Source organism: Bicyclus anynana, chromosome 1 (genome assembly GCF_947172395.1).
Source record: "Bicyclus anynana chromosome 1, ilBicAnyn1.1, whole genome shotgun sequence".
In the NCBI taxonomy this organism is placed as follows: domain Eukaryota; kingdom Metazoa; phylum Arthropoda; class Insecta; order Lepidoptera; family Nymphalidae; genus Bicyclus; species Bicyclus anynana.
In genome coordinates, this window is record NC_069083.1 from 5,183,994 (window position 1) to 5,202,776 (window position 18,783).

Sequence of the window (18,783 nt, forward strand, 5' to 3'; positions counted from 1 at the left end):
CTATTAAATTACCCTCTGAACTATAATCATAAATTTATACATACTAAATTAACGCATTTTAGCCGAAAGGAGAATGAATTCGTCTTTGAATTTTGTATTTGACGGGGCTACGACACCGTCGTGTTCCGTGCGCATTTGCATATGTTTAATCTGTGGTGTACATTTAAAAACAAATATGAAAAACTTTCAGGGGGTAAAATGTTAGATGGCTGTAAAAATAACTTTTGAAATTTGACACAATAATACACTTTAATCTTTGTTTGTTTTGACCATAGAATTATTAGGTACTTGACATTTCTTGTAGGAACTGTCAAAACTAATATGAATTATTTACAAACAGTTTAGCTAGCTAAATTAGCTAAGCTAGCTTGCGTATGTATAGTGATATTCTCTGCTAAATTGAAACTATGGGTGATCTCATCGGTAAGTATTTTTCCACTTGCAATTTTATCATTTATGTTTGAATCATCTTGCGTACTTTCGGCGTGCCTTCTGTTTCAGAGTTTACGAGTTGGCCTCATCATCAAATGATATTCTATAAAATAACAAGTAGTGCTGTAGCATTCTCGGTTAAAGGCGAAACGCATGCTGCTGTCGGATTAGCTAAAGAGCCGAGCACAGATTGTGAATACTGGGTAATTTAATATTATGCTGCCTATGAAATGTTTATAAGCAGACACTAGCACACACCCGCGACTCCGTTCGCGTATATTACTGTTTTTCACAAAACCTGTCTGTTTATTCCGGCTATTCTCTAAAACAGCTGAGCCAATTTTGGTAGGACATTTTGGAACATGCAGAGAGCGAGAGGCCTAAATCTGCCTTGTTTACGTGCCACAGCAGGGCCTTCAGTGATAAATTATTATATCTGAGACAAAATATCTTATCATTCCATCGAGTCACTGTGCAGGTGCCAGGTCCATTGTGTGGCAGAGAAAAACTCTGAGCAGAACCTGGACTGATGGTGTAGGGTTAAGGACGTCCTTGACAGTTAACTAACACTCCCAATCCATTATATCCAACTGGAGCTGCTTTGGATACTTTTTCTAATACAGAACTTGCTCCTCTAAAAATCCTCACGCACCTACTTCTATGGCCTACAAACTGATCCTATAATTACAATCTATACTTAAAATTAATCTGTCAAGAGGTCAATTCTGTACATGAAATATATTTCCAAAATAACTATCAGGGGGTGATTAGTGATTAATACTGATACCAAAAATGCAATTAGTAATTTTTTCTCTGTTTGTTCGTTATAGATACAAAAACTGCTTGACAGATTTGAACGAAACTTGGTACAATTATTCTTCATACTCCTGTGCTGATTACTTTTTATCACACTACGATCAATAGGAAGGCAGTGAAGAGAAATGTTGGGAAAACGGGAGAAGTTACTCCATTTTTTAAGCTTCCGTCGTGTGGTAGAGAAGGGTTATGGTGGGAGTAGGGTTGAGTTGACTCTTCCCCTGTATGTTAGGGTAGCTGTAGACTGGGAGTAGGGTAGGGTAGTAAGTAGTAATGTTTCAAGTGGAAGAAGTCGCGGGCGTCTGCTAGTAGACAATATAGTTAAAAAGTTAATTTACAAAATATTTTGAATTATGTGGAAATAAGTGAAGGTATTCCCACAGAATTCAAAAGTCTTCCACAGAAAGTTGAGTAACTTCATATTAATAAATTTAATTGCAGATTGTAATAGAGCACAATGAGTGTCGGTTGAAAAGGAATGGCAAGCGCATAAAACACCTTAGAGATGTTACCAACATTATAAGCAGGCAAGTTTTCACTAAGTTTTGGATATCTTGGCATAATTCTGTGTTACAATTTGGCAGAACCAGAGATGGAGTTCCACTGATATCTAAAGAAATACCTGTGGCAGACATACAATATGTTATATTTACTGGTTATACTGAAAGAGTATCTCTGCAATGGAAACTATACTGTAAGTTTTCACAATACATATTTTGAGGCTTAATTATCCGCCCACTTTAATATACTCGCGTCATATTAAACGTAATAATATAAAAGTGGGCGGATAATTGTGCCTCTGAGCATGTATTATATAGACTAGCGGACCCTGTCAAGCTTTGCTATGACTTAAGTGGGCTTCTTCCCTACCCCTACCCTTCCATACTCCCACCCTACCCCTACCTTAAAAAAGCTCCCTAAACCATTGTCATACTTTAAGAAATATTTTAAAAAAAGAATTAGCTAAATCAGTTCAGCCATTCTCGAGATTTCCATTCGCAACACATTCCATCCATTCATTCCTATATTATAGATAGATATCTTAATATATATAAATCTTGTGTCACAATGTTTGTCCTTGATGGACTCCTAAACCACTTAACCACTTAACTTAAATTATAATATGTTGTTGTGCAATGAAGTTAGCGTTCATTATAAAAAAAACTATAGTATAAGTTCTACAATACACATTACACACATGTATGAAGTCCAAAGTAACACTTCTGTTAAGAAGGTCCCTGAAATTACCTACATACATTTCTGATAGTGCAGGGAACTATGTGTTTATAGAACAAATTTGATTTGTAACGAGGTTGTGAAGTTATATTATAGTTTATAAGATTAGTTCTTTATAAGATAGTAATTACCCCAGATGTTCATTGCACAATTATTTTCCATTTGTGGGAATTGAACCAGCCTATGCAGTAACCACTATTTGATCCATTAACCCTTTAAAAGGAAAAGAAGTTAATTTTTCTGGTATGTCAAGCCAGTACTACAGTCGCGTATCTAGGATTATTTCCTAGGGTGGGCCTGGCCCCCCACATCAAGTCTATTATTAGTATTATAATAGAATTTCATATTGGTACACCAGAGTCCTAGAGTCAGGTCCATTCTGGAGTGGGCACGGCCCCCCCTCCCCTTTATACGCCTATGTACTACACAGTACACTATAATGTTAAGGATTATTATTTTTCAGTGCCACCAAAATTAGAAAGACTACTGCCAAAAAAGGTGCACGGTGAGTTAGAATGGATCAAGGGAGATAACATGCTTCCAAATGGAGCCCTGATTGGAGGTTATGAGAAAGAAATGCTTTATATAATAAGGGCTAAGCACCGAGGTTCATTGACACCAGGCAAATTCGTACCATCCCTTGGATTAGGCTTTATTTCATGGGGTGGTGAAGCACATGAAAAGAGTGATTTTGAGGTCAGTACTTGCGGTAATATCTAAGATGTAAGAGTATAATATTTTAAACTTACAGACAACAACAACTCAGTTCGCATGAAATTCTGTTTTTCACAATTGTCAAGGAACCATGATTTACTGGAGTAAAAAATGGTGAATAAAAAATATGTTAATCCAGGATATAATCTATTTCCAATCCAAATTTCAGCCAAATCCATGCAGTAGTGTTTGCATGAAAGAGTAACAAACATCCATACAAACTTTTGCGTTTATATTAGTAGGTAGGATAGGATTATTATGAATGACACACAAAGTTTGGATTCCAAGGTTATGATGATAAAGTCAACTAATATCTATCTATACTAATATTTTATAGAGGAAAGATTCGGTTGTTGGTTTGCATGTTTTCACTGTTGGGAAGCTACAGTATCCCAGAGTGTTATAGGCTATATTTTATCCCCGTATTCCTAAGGGAACGGGAACCACGCGGCGTTTGCAGTCTATCTATACTTATAATAAAACTGTAGCAGATCCAATTCTGTACATTGAAGATATTTTAATTGGAAGGCATTATATAATCGATACTGAAGCCATAAATATATATTTTTTATTTTATGTCTGTCTGTCCGTAGTTAATGTTGAACAGGTATCACGCTCAAACTACTGAATGAATTTAAATGAAACTTGGCACGATTTGAGATCATAATACGCCTCTGCGTATTATGATATATATAGATGTAATAAATCTCATACAAATGGAGCGTTTGACAAAAATATTACTTAACATTAGTTCGACGTTTAGTACATCAAGCGTGTTAGTGACGTCACAAAATGGACGACAGCGTTTTTGACGGTTGGAAAATTTTAAAAAACACGTGATATTTAAATTAAGTTTTAAAAGAAATCCTTAACTTTTATTAATTGATATCGATATATTTCGGATCCATAATCCATGTCTTCTTAGAGTGCCTCTCCATTACTGAAGGGCGGTCAGCTTTACTTTTCCTTGTCCATGGCTAGGCGGAAAAGTTCTTCGACTGTCTTTATGCCAGTCCACTCCCTTATATTTTGTAGCCAGGACTTCTTTCTTCTTCCTAAACCTCTTTTGCCTGCAATCTTGCCCATCATGATGGTCTGAAGCAAACGGTATCTTTCGTGTCGCAAAATATGCCCTAGGTACGATATCTTCCACAGCTTGATGGTCTTAACAAACTCAGTCTTCTTCTGCATTGTGGCAAGAACCTCAGTGTTAGACACTTTCGCCGTCCAGCTTATGCGGAGCCATATAATCCATGTACTACACGAAATTAATATTGGTTATCTATACTTATAATAAATCTGTAGAGAGGTCAATTCTGTACATGGTATATAATTCCAAAATAACTATTGAAGGGGTGATTAGTACTTAATACTGATGCCAAAAATGCAATCAGTAAAATTTTTGTCTGTCTGTCTGTCTCTCTGTATGTTCGTTATAGAAACAAAAACTACTCGACGGATTTTAACGAAACTTGGTACAATTATTCTTCATACTATAACCTGCCCAGGAGGGCAGGTTACAGTATACTTTTCATCACGCTATGATTAATAGGAGCAGAGCGGTGAAGGGAAATGTTGGGAAAACGGGAGAAGTTACTCCATTTTTTAACCTTCCGTCGCGTGGTAGGGTAGGGGTAGGGCAGGGGTAGGGTAGGGTCGTAGAGGTAGGGTTGAGTCCCTACTCATCCCCTATATGGTAGGATAGCTGTAGAGTGGGAGTAGGGTAGGGTAGTACGGGTTTCACGCGGACAAAGTCGCGGGCGTCCGCTAGTATTTAAGATATGAATCAACTACCCTATTTCAGGTGCTGTGTGGTTACAATTGTGTTTGGGTACCAACTAGCGGCAAATCGATACCCCAAGGCGCAGTTTTAGCCGGCCACGCGGAAAACACACACGAGCCGCTATATGTGGGTCGTGCGATTGAACACGGCCACCTCATACCAGGAAAAGTACAGCCTTCACACGAAGTTTGTTACATACCCTACAAAGAGAGAGAGATTGCAAAAAAAGTATACGAAATCCTGGTTAACCCTCAAGTTGCCATGGACAGACCGAATTGTTATGTTACAGAGCAATCGGGAGTTAGATTGGTACAATCTTTGGGAAATTGGGAGCATGATAGTTACTCTGAATCAGAATCAGAATCAGACTGAGTGTCTTGTATAAAAAATGAAAATATACCTATTGTTTAATATTATAAATATATAGTTTATTTTTAGTAACGTGCTTTTATTTTATTAGTTAATACTTGTTTTTAGGTAACAACTATACCAATGACCAAGGTATTTAAAGAATCACAAGGATCAGCAGTTCTGCGTTATATCTATTTTTTGACGGCCTCCGTGGCGAAGTTGTGTGCGCGGTGGATTTACAAGACGGAGGTCCTGGGTTCGATCCCCAGCTGGGCCGATTAAGGTTTTCTTAATTGGTCCAGGTCTGGGTGGCTAGTAACCACCCTACCGACAAAGACGTACCGCCAAGCGATTTAGCGTTCCGGTACTACGTCGTGTAGAAACCGAAAGGGGTGTGGAATTTCATCCTCCTCCTAACAAGTTAGCCCGCTTCCATCTTAAATTGCATCATCACTTACCATCAGGTGAGATTGTAATCAATGGCTAACTTGTAAAGTAAAAAAAAAAATCTCTTGGACATGTGATTTGGTTCCTCTAATCTTATATGTAATGCAATGTAAAGATGGAATGCCTATCCAGCTTCAGTTTATTCATATTATATTATAGGTATCTTCAAGTTAAGAGCGAAGAGCATTCATCATTAACAATACAAAATTCGGCTCACTGTTGAGCACGAGTCTCCTATCAGAATCAGAATGGGAGGGGTTAGGCCTTAGACACAGATAATTAAGAAATTTCTCAGGTATGCAGGTTTCCTCACGATGTTTTTTCTCCACCGTTTGAGACACGGGATATTTAATTTCTTAAAATGTACATAATTGCAAATTTGAAGGTGCATGCCCCGGAACGGATTCGAACCAACGCCTTCTGAATCGAAGGCAGAGGTCTAATCCACTAGGCTATCACGTCATAAAAAAAGTATTACGTATTATATGTACTACTCTACTACTAGTACCTTACCTTACCTTATCAGCCGATAGACGTCCACTGCTGGACATAGGCCTCTTGCATGGAGCTCCAAGCACAACGATCTCGCATCCAGCGGCTCCCTGCAACCCGCTTGATATCCTCGGTCCACTTAGTGGGGGGTCGCCCAGCACTGCGCTTTCCGTTGCGGGGTCGCCATTCCAGCACCTTGGGACCCCAACGTCCATCGGGTCTTCGAACTATGTGGCCCGCCCATTGCCACTTCAGCTTCGCGACTTACTGAGCTATGTCAGTGACTTTGGTTCGTCTGCGGATCTCCTCATTACTGATTCGATCACGCAGATAAACTCCAAGCATAGCTCGCTCCATCGCCCGCTGAGTGACTTTGAGCCTTCTGATAAGGCCCATAGTCAGCGACCAAGTCTCGGATCCGTATGTCATCACTGGCAACACGCACTGATCGAAGACTTTCGTCTTCAAGCACTGAGGAATTTCGGGCGAAAAGATGTCGCAGAGTTTCCCGAACGCTGCCCAGCCGAGCTGGATTCGGCGATTCACCTCTTTCTCGAAATTGGACCTACCTAACTGGACTGTGTGTCCTAGGTATGAATTACTACTACTAGTATTACCATATTATACTTAAATCATACAAATGGAGCATTTGACAAAAATATTAATTCACATTAGTTCGACGTTTAGGATGGACGATTCGACGATTAGGAAGGAGTGTGTTGGTGACGTCACAAAATGGACGACACCGTTTTTGACGGTTGGAAAATTTTAAAAAATACGTAATATTTCAATTTGAACTTAAATTAAAAGTTTTAAAATAATTCCTAATGTTTATTAATTGATATCGATATTGTAGAACTTAACTTCTCTACCTAGCTGAAAGTCTTTTTTTTTTAGGGTATTTACGTATTCATAAAATATTTACAAAAATAAAATAGGCATTAATACAAGAAAATAACGTTTCTTTTATTTAAATATTTTCATAGTAAATTATAATATGGATATACTTTAAATAAGCAGTAATATAAACAAATTACACATATTTTAAAGATTATTCTACTACATTCATAGTCTAGACTTTATACAACAAAAATAATGATATAGAATATTGTGTTATGGAATCTGAGTTATAGTACGAGATCCGGCATAAGAAATTTATACCCACATCCGTATTTAATTGGGATATGAAATAAATGATTGAAAATATTAACATTGACACATTGCAAATACGAGTAGGTTACCTGGTACAATTGTACCCGTTGAGTATTGAATGATTAAATTGTATATTAAATTTATTTAATCTACTTCCCTCATTGGTTAATTAAAAAATATTGTACACTAGGTAATAGAATATACCTAATTAAAAAAAGTAAAGATTGCCTACTTTCACACTACAACTGTGGGGTTGCCAGATATAAACAGATAAGTAACGTTATTTACATACCCTCATCAGTTATTTAGTCGTCTAATGTCAAATGAAAGCTCATTTAATGCTCAATTTAACTGTGTTAAGTTGCCTTCGATCTAATTCATGGTTTCCTAAATTTTGTATGAAAAATGTGTTTGGCCGCAATTTAACTAGGCATATATAGGCGCAATTTCACCTATTTGCTATGTGTCACTGAATATTTTGACGTGGCGCAGTGGTACGCGCGGTGGATTTACAAGACGGAGGTCCTGGGTTTGATCCCCGGCTGGGCTGATTGAGGTTTTTTTAATTGGTCCAGGTCTGGCTGGTTACCACCCTACCGGCAAAGACGTACCGCTAAGCGTTTTAGTGTTCCGGTACGATGTCGCGTAGAAACCTAAAGGGGTGTGGATTTTCATCTTTCTCCTAACAAGTTAACCCGCTTCCATCTTAGATTGCATCATCACTTACGTAAAGAATTAAAAAAAATCTATAATTTTTTTCTTATCCCAAATAAATAACAGATGAGGGTATACATATCTAATGCCGGATCTTAGACTATATTGTGTTATGGTATCTGAGTCTGTAAATGGTCTGTAGCATTGTCTGGGGACTCTCCCGCGCCGTTCGGCAAGTCCTCTGCGTTTTGCTGATCCCTGACAGACTGTGCGGCGTTTTGTGCTTTGTTCCTCAACTCGAATACTTGAGTTATTGCATCTCGGAAACACAAGAAGTTATAATCAATGACACCTGTAAAGAACAATCATTTTAACATAAAAAAGTCGGCCAAGTGCTTATCTAATCCTCTAGCATTTTAATCCTCTAAGTAATGCACAAAAATACCCATAACTAAGATGTAAAGTTGAAAAAAAAATTACAAACTTCATCGTTAAAACAAATAGACGACAATTGGACATGCCCTTTTTCTCCGAAACTACTAAACGTAAAATTATGAAAAAAAAATGCAGAAGTTTAGCTTTCTACTTGAAGATTTCCGGAAAACCTCAGAAATATTAAATTTTTGAATATAGAATTGAATGGAAATTTAAAAAAAAAAAAAAACTTTTTAAACACCAATCGAGCTTGGTAAGAGGATCGCAAATATATATTTTTTTGTAATTTTGAAATAAATAGTTTCCAAGTTATTCAAGAAAATATGCAATACCAAACTACTAAACCTAAAATTACTACTATACTAACTAACGTGGTAAATCAATCAATATTGTGCCTACCAGCTTGCATATTCATATTAAACAATTTGTTTTGTTAAATATTACACTATTATAATAATTTAAGGTTTAGATAAATATTTAACAACACAAATAAGCCGTGAAGAAACGAAAATAACCATATAATTAGTTACAATTTCAGGCCAATCTTCAAAAACATAATAGATTAAAAACAAATCTTCACACTTGTCCGGTTTTATTGCGATATTTTAACAGAAATGAGATCTACGCGGATGAAACTGCACGACAGTAATTATATTTATGTAATGTCCAATTGTATTCTTTTGCTAAGTTTATTTATTGAGATGAAACGGTAAAACAGTATGAAATGATCTCAGACTAATTACACAAGGACTAGTATCGCACCCAAATTAACGAACAAAATTGTCTGTAATTTTTTGACGAAAATGAGCTTAGATTAGGTACAGCTTGACAAAAAAGTGTAGAAACGGAACTAACTTTTTTTCCCTCTTACAACACTATTCAACTTGTCAGTTGTTAGTGTCTATTCCGTCAAAACTGATTATTCTGTCGGCTTTGAGGGATAGGTTGTTAAGGTTACGTTTATGTTGGCAAGTATTCGTGTTGCCATATTGGCCATAGTGGCGCCTCTATTAATCTCTACTCTTTTTTGCCAGGCTATATATGTATATTGATATCTTAAACTAAATAGAAGTTGTTGACCGATTTTTACACCATTCAACTACACAAAAAGGTATTTTTACAGAGCTCTTTAACCGACGAACACGATTACAACTATGAAACATCAATAGAGACAGTTTTTGTATTCGCATTAGATCGTTGATCATATACTCTGACAGAAAAGTAACGTCTAGCGAGGCAGGTCCTTATGTAATTAGTCTGAGGAAATGACACACAACACATTATCCATTATAAAACATTTCTTTTTGAAAATGCACTCAAGTCCTATGCAACCATATTGAAAAACATAAAATATATTCAGGTACCTGACCTTGTTTCTGGAAATTTTCTTCACGGAGAATGCAAACGAGTGCAAGGAAATTGTTAACTTCACGCAAGTACAGCACTGTCCCGTTGTTCAGCTTTATGAGGCTCGAGCTTTGACTGTTGAAAGTTGTACTCACTTCGGCTTCATCTACCATCCTGTAAAATACAATCAATGGCGATGATGACTAGGTTTGAATATATTGATTTTTATAATAAACTAGCTGACGCCGCGCGGTTTCACCCGCGTGGTTCCTGTTCCCGTAGAAATACAGGGATAATATATAGCCTATAGCCTTCCTCGATAAATGGGCTATCTAACACTGAAAGAATTTTTCAAATCGGACCAGTATTTCCAGAGATTAGCGCGTTCAATCAAACAAACAAACAAACAAAATCTTCAGCTTTATAATATTAGTATAGATTCGGGTAAATAAGGTCAATGTTAACTAATTTATACATAAACAGCGAAGATTGACTGGATATTCGCAAAATAAATAAGATTATAAAATTTCAAAATCTATTAAAAATCTTTTATCGTAATTAGATGAAAATTCATACAGTTTTAGCTTCCTTACATTAAATGTGACATTTTTTAATATATGAACTATAAACATTAACGCACAAATAATATTAGTAATTTTGTTTGACCGCCCATATAAATCTAACGATCATTATTCACCTACGACGTCATTAAATCCTACCATTTTGTATGGGGCGTTTTTCAGTGATCCGCAAGTCTGACCCATTAAATCCCTGTAGCTCCGAAAGTAATGATCGCAGATACCCTGTTACTTTTACAAAATTGCTTTACTATTAGCATACTCTCAATTTATATACAGTTTAAAAAACTGTCATCATCCCTATTATATAATTAGAGAAGTGGACGGGGGATATCAAGCGGGTTGCAGGGAGCCGCTGGATGCTGGCGGGTTGAGACCGTTGTGCTTGGAGGTTCATGCAAGAGGGCTATGTCCAGTATAGTGACATATCTCTATTATAAAATGATCTCTATATAGACAAAATTTCGAACTATGGCGACGGAGGAGTCCCAGTACCATCGATATTTTCGGTTGCAACGCGATAGACTAGTTGACACTATTTTTTAAATGGTCTTTTATTAATTGTCGTAATTTTGTTCATAGATTGAAAAAATATAGCATATTTTTTAAGACCTGAATATTTAAAAATTTAATTTTTAAATATTATTTTGACAATAGGCCATGAGGTCTATAATTTATCGTTTCATGAAGTGAACGCGAACACCTTCACCAAATGGTTTAGTGTTTGTCAAAATTGTTAGTTATTCATTAGTTTGACGTTTATCCCTTTTTATGGGTTTCACCGGCTTCACCACGCTGCTTGTAAAAGACTCATTGTGAATCATCTTTATTCTGTGTTATATATTCTTATTTTATTGTTTTATACTTATACTTTAAAGTTTGAAAAATATGTTTTTGAAAATTAAACTTACCCATATATACATGAAATATCAATAACTACATCAATCATATCACAGCATAATTCATAGCTCTGCATATCCACTGGAGAACTGTCTGTCGCTATGTAGATCTTGGAAACTACGTCAAAGAGGAATGCCTTTTCAATTCCAGAGTTCTGAAATATAAATAATTCAAAATGTACATAATAACATAGATTGAATAAAATAAGGGTGATCAAGCACTGATCCAATATAGCCGTGATAGCTCAGTAGATTTGACCTCCCCCTCCTATTCCGGAGGGTTTTGGTTTAAAATCTGGGCATGCCCCAGACCGGATTCGAACCTACACCTCCAACTTTTCAGTTGTGTGCATTTTAAGAAATTAAATATCACGTGTCTCAAAGTATTTCATAGAAAACTTAATTAAAAAATAATGTATTTAATCAATTTTTCCAAACGTCAAAAACGCTGTCGTCGATTTTGTGATTAGTGGTCGGTGCGGGGTCGCCATTCCAGCACCTTGGGACCCCAACGTCCATCAGCTCAACGAACTATGTGGCCTGCCCATTGCCCATTCAGCTTCGCGACTCGCTTAGCTATGTCAGTGACTTTGGTTTGTCTGCAGATCTCCTAATTTGCCATAAATGCAATCAGTAAAATTTTTGTCTGTCTGTCTGTCTGTATGTTCATTATAACGAAACTTGGTACAATTATTCTGCATACTCCTGGGCAGGTTATAGTATTCTTTTCATCACTCTACGATCAATGGGAGCAGAGCAGTGAAGGGAAATGTTGGAAATATGGGAGAAGTTACTTAATTTTTACAGTGATACTACTGTAAGGGCTGGATTAAAGAGGTCTAAGGGCTGACGAAGTTGCGGGCTTCCGCTAGTATTTAGTATAAATAACAATAATACTCACTGATATAAGTATATTTAAAAGATTTTCCAAAGTAGGTAATTGTGGTATCAGTTTCTGGACAACTTTACTGAACGCTTCAAATATGGAGTGGTCATAGATAGAGGTCAAATGAAATGACAAATGTACATGATCGAGTCCTGCTTCCCCAAGGTCTTCTGTGGCTCTGTGGTGTATGTCTCTTTGGGATTCCATCTTGTAATCATCATTAAGGCCATCAACCTATAAATTATTAAATAATTAATATAACTGCCATCTTAATTACTGTTCTTAGCCTGTGTGCTGATCATGAAGTTATTTGAATCTTGGATCAAGCTACGAGTATGACACATAAAGTGCATTCTCCTCAGAGAATCCATCCATCTCCTATTATATATATTGGTGCACCATTCAAATAATCAGTCACTCCCATCGATCTCCTATTAAAAAGTGGATGGACAATCAGCAACCAAAAAAGTCCCCACTCAATGAGTGCCAAACACAACTTCTTGGCACTCAATTCAAGTAGTCGCATTGGCAATTATAGGTATGCATTTGTCGACAATTTCAAGTGCAGCTGCTAAGCTAAAGCAAATAACACAATATAACAAACAAACATAGCAGCAGTTATTCCTTAATTAATATTATAAATCTGAGCAATTTATATAACTTACCTTATGGATAAACACTTCAAACTTTATATTACTGTTCACTCTGTATGCTTTGGTGACAGTCAACTGCAATTTATCCAGTGCATCTTGATAGTCATCCTGGAAATATATTTAAATAGAATAATTACAATAATATTATAAATAAAATACTAAAAGTAATCTGGGGGCCAAGGTAGGGGATAATGTTAAGACTAAAAGGGAATGCCCAACCACGGCCTTGGCCTATCCACTAGGCAATTTACTTTTATCTAAAGAAATCTTTACTTTATCAAAAAAAGTTTACAACAAAGTTTTACAATATTATTAATTTATCTTTTTTTATAATATTATTAATTTATCCCCAACCAGGAAAAGCAAAGATCTTCGCCCATACAGCCTGAGATTTATGAAATTTTTTGAAGAATTATGATTGATTTGTTTGTTCGTTTTCTTATTTATTAAGCTTGTTGGTAACAGAAAAAATAATACAGCTTCAAATGTTACTTCGTCACTTTGGTACACTGGCACTTTTTGAGCAAGAAGTTATAAAATAAATGTTTTTTCTTCAGTAAACATACTTCTATGAAGACAATTATACACCGCGCTACGTTATTCGTCTTAAACCAAAATCCCACATAATGTACCCAATGTCTATTATCCATCAGTGTTATTAAAAAAAAAAACAAAGTACAATTCAAGGAGTTACAATTGTAATAAACTTTCAAAAATCGATTATTTTAACACATCCTGTATTTTCAAACATCTACCTACCTCCTCGCCGCAGTCACGTCGGCAGCCAGTCGGTCCCTTTGAGCTTTGAGGTCATTCACTTTAACCTATTTCTTTAAATTAAATTCTATTTTATTTACGGGTGTTAACCCGTACTAGACCTGTGTCGATCCTGATTGATCGAATCTCTGATACCCGATCAGTACTTGTGCGTGAGCGAGTGACGCGGCCGTCAGCGCCTCAAATAATCTGCGAACGATTTTTGTTCACCACACTGAATTGGACTTGTAACAATTATCTGGATCGAATACTCGTCGGTCAGTCGTACAACATCACTTTACAGAATAGCAACCTAAAATCCGATCAGTTCGGAATTTTAATGGCCTTCGTGGCGCAGTGGTGTGCGCGGTGGATTTACAAGACGGAGGTCCTGGGTTTGAACCTCGGTTGGGCCGATTGGGGTTTTGGTCCTGGCTGGTGGGAGACTTCGATCGTGGCTCGTTACCACCCTACCGACAAAGACGTACCGCCAAGCCGTGGATTCAAATACTCCCCCTAATAAGTTAGTCCGTTTCCATTTCAGATTGCATAATCACTTACTACACTACCGTCACGTGAAATTGTAGTCGATGGCTAACTTGTAACGAATAAAAAAAGGGTTCCGATTCATGTCCTACGGATGTTCAGTTTAAGACTCAAGTAACTACATACTTTAAGTCGAGTCGTAACGATACACAAAACACGAAAGACCCGTGACCCGAATGATCGAATTGTTAAGACCCAACCAATCACCTTGCGTTATAAGAAACGATCGAAAGATACATTTCTTACCTGTACCTATTTTTGGACATTGCCGACAATAGTTACGGGTTAGGCGGCGAGCGGCGTTATCAAAAAGGAAACCGCAAAAGACTAGGGCTTGCTATTTTTTAAAATATCGGATTCTCGATATATCGATAATTTCAAAATAAATTTTTCGGCTAAATGAAAACTTTTAACAATTAAGTATTTATTAAACTTCACTATTTTTTATGTAACTAAATTGACAAGTAAATTAATACGATTAAACATGTTTAAAGTTTTGTCTGAGGGTAAAGTAGTGTATACTATCTGAATACATTACGTTTTACTTATTTCAGTGACATTTTCGATAAAATGCAATTAAATAAACTAAAATATGAAAAACGTAATAAAGTATAAATAAAGTAAAGTAGATTATGTTTGATAATGTTTTAGTTTAAATAATTTGCGAGGGATATAAAAAATTAAAACTTGTTAAAAATATCTAGTATCGATATCTACGTTTCAATATCGAACTATCGATATATCGTCCATAAAAATATTAGTAATGAATACTTATCGCATTAAGTGATAAACGATATTTTGATATATCGATATTTTATTAACAACCCTAGTAAAGACACTGCCGCCGACTAGGTGTATCAAAAATAGTAGGTATGTAGGTATTAAACAACAAAATTTCTGAAACTAGGTTAAAGTTCATTAACCTCTTCTTTCCAAACAGAATGAAACAGGATGTTCTGAAGTTTTTTCATCAATTTTAATTTTTTTTTTCGATAGCGTGTGAATGTGCTTCAGCTTATTTTTAATATTACTATAGAGTTTCTCGTAATGGCTACATACATGTCGCGGCGGATTATAGACGCGGGCGGTAGCACGGTGTATAACCAGAACCTTATTTGTACATCATATTATCATCTCCACATATTTATATGGGGTATACCTGGGTTCCCCAGCCCAACATTGTATTGGCCAGTTGGCATTTCCTTTAAGGGGTAGGATCTACCATTTTAAATTTGTTCTGGATATTGCTAGAAAGTCTAAATTCTCAGTATACAGTTCGCCTAGACTACTCATTAAATGTGCCAAGTTTCAGGTAGACAACTAGTATACTTTATGTTTTAATAATTTGTAATACATCTAAGATTCATCACCCACTGATTCATGGTCATGAAAACTGTTAGTTGTGCTAACATGCCACCAACAAGTTAATCTTATGAAGAGAAATCAATAAAATTCAACCAATGGCAGCAGAATTTAACATGCAAGTGAATATTAACAGACTTAGTGTGCAAGGCATGGCTTTCTGAATTGCAACTCATATCAATGCTCAGCATATATCAACCTACAGCTAAGTTATCTTTCTAAGCATTTTGTTGAGTAATAAAACAGTCCAACTGGAAAATGTAGCTAAATAGGGTTTATATATAACTTGAAACTAGAATTCATACAGAACACTATAAACTATGATAGACTTAGAAAGTAATGAGCGAGAGAATGTAGAATTGCTTGTCCATGAGATCAGATAATATGTAGTTTATTGGTACTAGCACCAGCCAAAATCCATCCACTCTATGTCACACACACTGACATTAGCATAACAAACAGTTCTATTAATCTGTTTCATCAATCTTATACAAAGTCCCTTCTATTACTGCAAATATTTTTTAACACATACCTGTGCGTCAATGACGAACACTAAAGCACCACATCCACCAAAAATTGTGTCAGAATCAAACGTAGAATCAAAAAAATCAATCTGGCCGGGGAAGTCCCATATTTGAAACTGTACAAAACTGCTGTTGTTTATGTCATCCTTAACTATTTTGTTAGTTGATTCTAGAAACAAGGTCTCATTTGGTGACATTTTGTGAAAGACTACTTTTTGTATTGATGATTTCCCAGACCTAAAACACATTGCAAGTACATAAATTATTTTGATGAAATATTTTAGGGTGTGTCTAAATAAATAGGAAATGTATTTTACCGCCTGAGGCCCATGAGAAGTATTCGAGGCTTATGATCTTCCTGAAGAGAGGCGTTGTCATTTTCTCCATTTTGCTCAAAGGGGCCGTAACTGAAGTCCTTTGGAAAAGAACCCACGTATTCATCCTGATAACTCTAAACAAAATGATGTGTTACTTTAGATTACCTCGGTATTGTTTAACACTCAAAACATTATCTTACCATATTTTTAATGATAATATTTTGCCTCTATTAAAGTTTTCAATTTAACCATTCCCTCTCTCACAAGTCACATTTCTACCAATTGTGAAGAAAATTGAAATACAATAAATACGTATGAAAATTAAAATTGAAAATAATAAAATGAAGTTTTCGTTTTCTACACAGACCACAGACGACAAACGTGAAATGAAAAACGTCAATCAATGACGAATGTCAAAGTCAAATAAGGGTGGCCACTCATTGACAATTTTTAGTTGGCCGATAGTTGAACGACTTTTTAATTGTGCGTGATTCAGTTGGACACTGCTGGACTTATTATTTAACTCAATGTACCATTCAAACAATGAGTTCCTTCATCGATTTTCGTCGTATTTTCGTTTTTGTGATCATCTAATACAGTTAATTCTACGAAATTACCTTGACTACGTAATTTTACATCAAGTGGCAATGATGTTTTGTTTTAACAATCGTCTAATATGAATATTTCAACAAAATAACGTAAATATCAGTTTTTCGTTAAAATAACGTTTCTACCTGCTACTCCCACTACTAGACTAATGTTACTTTACGTAAAATGACGATTATTGTGTAATTTCGTTGAAAACACAATGTTAGATGATTGCAAAACGAAAGTATGATGAAAAACGATGTAGTGACTGATTACTTGATTGGTACACCGAGTTACATAATAACCCTGCAGATGTGCGGGCTGTCATAAATCGCTACACCTGTTCTTTAATCGGCTGATTAAGTCGGCCAACTTATCTATATTGTAAGTGAGCGGGGGCTCAAGGTCAAGGGGCCGAGTTCCGAAACTTCAGTTCAATACAAAGAGGTACAAAGACTTTTGGTCATATAAGATTATGCAAGTGTTGGTTGCGAAAATAAATTAGTAGGTACAAAAATCAGACAGTAAGCGTACATTAACAGGGACGATGAATATTATGTTTGAATATATAGATTTTTTTGATACATTCGGGTCAATAAGGTCAATGTTATTTAATTTATACATAAAAAGCAAAGATTGTCTGGTTATTTGCAAATTAAATAAGATTATAAAATTTCTAAATCTATTAAAAATCTTTTATCGTAATTATATCAAAATTCATACAGTTTTAGCTTCCTTACATTAAATGTGACATTTTTTAATATTTGAATTTTGTTATTTGTGTGTTTAAACATAAACACACAAATAACAAAGATATTAGTTATTTTGTTTGAACGCCCATACAAATCTAACGATCATTATGACCTACGACGTCATTAAATCGTACCATTCTGTATGGAGCATTTTTCAGGGATCCGTGGCAGCGCCGCAAATCTGACCCTTTAAATCACTGTAGCTCCGAAAGTATCGCAGGTATTACTATACAATTCAAATAGGCGTTAAACATTCCTACCTACCTATACTTTAACAAACTTATATTAATAGGTATATTAATAACTTTATAAACGAAATTCGGTTGGGAGGTAGCTAGGTACCTAACTATACCATAATAATAATAAAATTTATATTCTAATTACGTACTTGAACATTAATAACATACCTAACATAAACAAGAAAATCGAAGTAATTATTCGGTAGATATTATTTAAGTAGGTACCTACTTAAAATATTTTTTGTCATTACCTTACTACATCCTTTGGAAGTTTAAAAAACGCGAGTCTCCGATCCTTATTATTATCCAATTGCACAACAATATTTTTTTCTGTTTTAGTTCTAAAATATTCCGTTTGCGGAAATACTAGGGCTGGTCTATCCAACGTTTTCGTATGAGTGCCTTCACTTCAGCTTTGAGTCTATATTCTTTGCCATATGTCTTAGAAACCATTTAAAAACCAAAGACCTTATCCATAGATTTATAACTACCAGATGTAGCCCTAAAGTGACTTTGGATTCTAGAGCGTGACAGGCTTATGTCACTCGGCTTTAAAAAAAAAGGGACACAAGATTTTTTTTTGTCACTTTCAGCATGGTCGATTTTTTTGTTTGGCAAACGTCGAGTGTTTGACTGATGGTTGACAAACACAGCACGTATCCAAGCTGTTATTTTTTTTTTTAGTAAATTGAGTATTATGTGGTACAATATTGCGGTTACGATATTAATTTATAAGTTATCGTGCTATGGTGGGGTGTTGTATTTTAGGCTGCAAAAGCCACAGTGAGCGGAAAATCGAAGGAATTTCATTTCATTAATATGAA

The 18,783-nt window shown here is 35.7% G+C and overlaps 2 protein-coding genes across 2 annotated transcripts; one reads left to right on the plus strand and one right to left on the minus strand.

The window, feature by feature from the left end:
• Nucleotides 1-183: 183 nt before the first annotated feature.
• LOC112053739 (uncharacterized) lies at nt 184-5,418 on the plus strand. The gene is made up of 5 exons (XM_024093275.2): nt 184-423; nt 502-635; nt 1,690-1,942; nt 2,948-3,180; nt 5,003-5,418. Exons 1-5 carry the CDS (start codon nt 408-410, stop codon nt 5,351-5,353), a joined length of 987 nt encoding a protein of 328 aa, XP_023949043.1. The 5' UTR covers nt 184-407; the 3' UTR covers nt 5,354-5,418.
• Nucleotides 5,419-7,216: 1,798 nt separating this feature from the next.
• On the minus strand, nt 7,217-16,769 carry LOC112053740 (ras-related GTP-binding protein C). Its single transcript, XM_024093276.2, has 8 exons — nt 16,581-16,769; nt 16,381-16,514; nt 16,072-16,300; nt 12,888-12,983; nt 12,238-12,456; nt 11,349-11,491; nt 9,882-10,033; nt 7,217-8,429 (listed from the first exon to the last, which is right to left on the minus strand). Exons 1-8 carry the CDS (start codon nt 16,581-16,583, stop codon nt 8,248-8,250), a joined length of 1,158 nt encoding a protein of 385 aa, XP_023949044.1. The 5' UTR covers nt 16,584-16,769; the 3' UTR covers nt 7,217-8,247.
• Nucleotides 16,770-18,783: the final 2,014 nt, after the last annotated feature.

Excerpts from the sequence above, each read along its gene's own strand:
- LOC112053740 (XM_024093276.2), bottom strand. Across the intron at positions 16,301-16,380 it reads CTTCTCATGGGCCTCAGGCG|GTCTGGGAAATCATCAATAC; the intron begins GTAAAATACATT and ends AATGTGTTTTAG. Across the intron at positions 12,457-12,887 it reads TTGAAGTGTTTATCCATAAG|GTTGATGGCCTTAATGATGA; the intron begins GTAAGTTATATA and ends AATAATTTATAG.
- LOC112053739 (XM_024093275.2), top strand. Across the intron at positions 636-1,689 it reads GCACAGATTGTGAATACTGG|ATTGTAATAGAGCACAATGA; the intron begins GTAATTTAATAT and ends ATTTAATTGCAG. Across the intron at positions 1,943-2,947 it reads TCTGCAATGGAAACTATACT|TGCCACCAAAATTAGAAAGA; the intron begins GTAAGTTTTCAC and ends ATTATTTTTCAG.